A 1,716-nucleotide genomic window follows, 5' to 3' on the forward strand; every position below is an offset into this window, starting at 1 on the left:
CGTGCTGGATCCCAGTCCGTTCCTGGTGGATCCCGGTGCATCCCAGTCCTTTCCCAGTCCGTTCCCGGTAGATCCCAGTCCATTCCCGGTGGATCCCGCTGCCGTTTCCCATCAGTTGCTGCAGCACCGGCCCCGGCTGTTCCCCAACAGTTCCCAACCATTCCTGGTCCATTCCCCAGTGGATCCCAGTCCATTCCCAGTCCATTCCCAGTGGATCCCAGTGGATCCCGCGGCCGTTCCCCATCAGTTGCTGCAGCACTGGCCCCGGCTCTGCGGGCTCTGCTCGTGCAGGTCCACGCCCCGGCCCCGGCCCCCGGCCCCGCCCGAGCTCTGCGGCTCCGTCTTTGGCAGCTTCTTGGCTGGAGGAGGAAAACGGGATTTAGGATTTGGAGTCAGGATTTCCAGATTTTGGATTTAGGATTGGGATTTGGGGCCGGGATTAAGGGTCAGGATTCGGGATTTGGAGTCGGGATTTGTAAGTTGGGAGTTGGGGTTTAGGGGTAGGATTTAGGGTTGGGATTTGGAGTCCAGATTTGGGGCTGGGAATGGAGCCCCAGCCTGCCCCAAATCCCAGGATGGGGCTGGAAAAGCCCCCAAACCCCTCAGAACCCCCTGAGATCCCTCAAAGACCCCCTGAGACCCCTTAAAACCCTCCCAAAACCCTCCCAATCCCCCTTTTTTATGAAGGAGCCGCTTCGCCTTCACTGCTGCCGTATCCCACTCCCAAAATTCCTGTTGAGAACAGAGAAAATTCTCTCAAAATCCCCCCAAGCCCCACAAAACTCATCCCAAACACCCCAAAATCTCCATGAGACCCCCAAAATCTCCCTGAGCCACCCCAAAATCCCCCTGAGCCATTTCCCCTTCACCACTCCCGTGTCCCCCTCCTAAAATTCTCACTGGGAACGGGGAAAATTCCCTCAAAATCCCCACAAATGCCACAAAACTCATCCCAAACACCCCAAAATTCACCCCAAACCCCCCAAAAATCCCTCAAGACCCCCCAAAATCCCCTCACCGATGGCCAGGAAGAGGTCATTGACGTTCATGGCTGTCTTGGCCGAGGTCTCCATGAACAGCAGGCTGTTGTCGTCAGCGTAGGCCTGCGCCTCCTGTGGCAAAAAACCCCAAAATTTTCCCCCAAAAATTGCCCCACAATCCCCCCAAAATTTCCACAAAATTGTCCCAGTCCCTTAAACCCCTCAGCCCCCCTCAAAATCCCCCGAAAAATTCCCTAAAAAAAATTGCCAAAAATCCCCGCACAATAAAAAATTGTGGAAAATTTAAAAAGATTTCCCAAAAAGTTACAAATAATTTCAAAACATTGCCCAAAAAAATCCGAACGAAACAAAATCCCGAATCAATTTTCAAAAAAATTAAAAGAAAGCAGAAAGAAAATCCCTAAGAAAAATAAAAGAAATAAAAAAAAAAATCCCCCAAAATTTTCATAAATTTCCAAAATATAGCCCAAAACAAATTTTTTTTTAAAAATTTAAAACTCAATAAAAGTTGCCAAAAAAATCTTTAAAAAATCTGAAAAAATTGCAAAAAAATTTTTAAAATCCCGCAAAATTCCCAGAATTTCGAAAAAAAAAATCCCCAAAAATCCCCCAAATTCCCAAATTCCCACCTCATAGTCCACGAGGCGCTTGCTGGCCAGGTCAGCCTTGTTCCCGGCCAAGGCGATGACGATGCTGGGGCTGGCCTGGCGCTGCA

The 1,716-nt window shown here is 49.6% G+C and overlaps 1 protein-coding gene across 1 annotated transcript in view; it reads right to left on the reverse strand.

Moving 5' to 3' along the window:
* Positions 1 to 200: 200 nt before the first annotated feature.
* Positions 201 to 1,716, reverse strand: part of LOC130586890 (ras-related protein Rab-5B-like) — an 8,072-nt gene continuing 6,556 nt past the window's right edge. The window contains exons 4-6 of the mRNA XM_057387808.1: positions 1,631 to 1,716; positions 1,019 to 1,112; positions 201 to 359 (exon numbers count right to left, since the gene is read on the reverse strand). The exon at positions 1,631 to 1,716 is cut by the window's right edge and continues 8 nt beyond it. Of these exons, the coding sequence (XP_057243791.1) occupies positions 244 to 359; positions 1,019 to 1,112; positions 1,631 to 1,716 (296 nt within the window). The 3' untranslated portion in view covers positions 201 to 243. The remainder of the gene's footprint in view (positions 360 to 1,018; positions 1,113 to 1,630) is intronic.

Source organism: Malurus melanocephalus, unplaced genomic scaffold (genome assembly GCF_030028575.1).
Source record: "Malurus melanocephalus ecotype Western Australia unplaced genomic scaffold, MMel_1.1 scaffold_1383, whole genome shotgun sequence".
NCBI lineage: Eukaryota > Metazoa > Chordata > Aves > Passeriformes > Maluridae > Malurus > Malurus melanocephalus.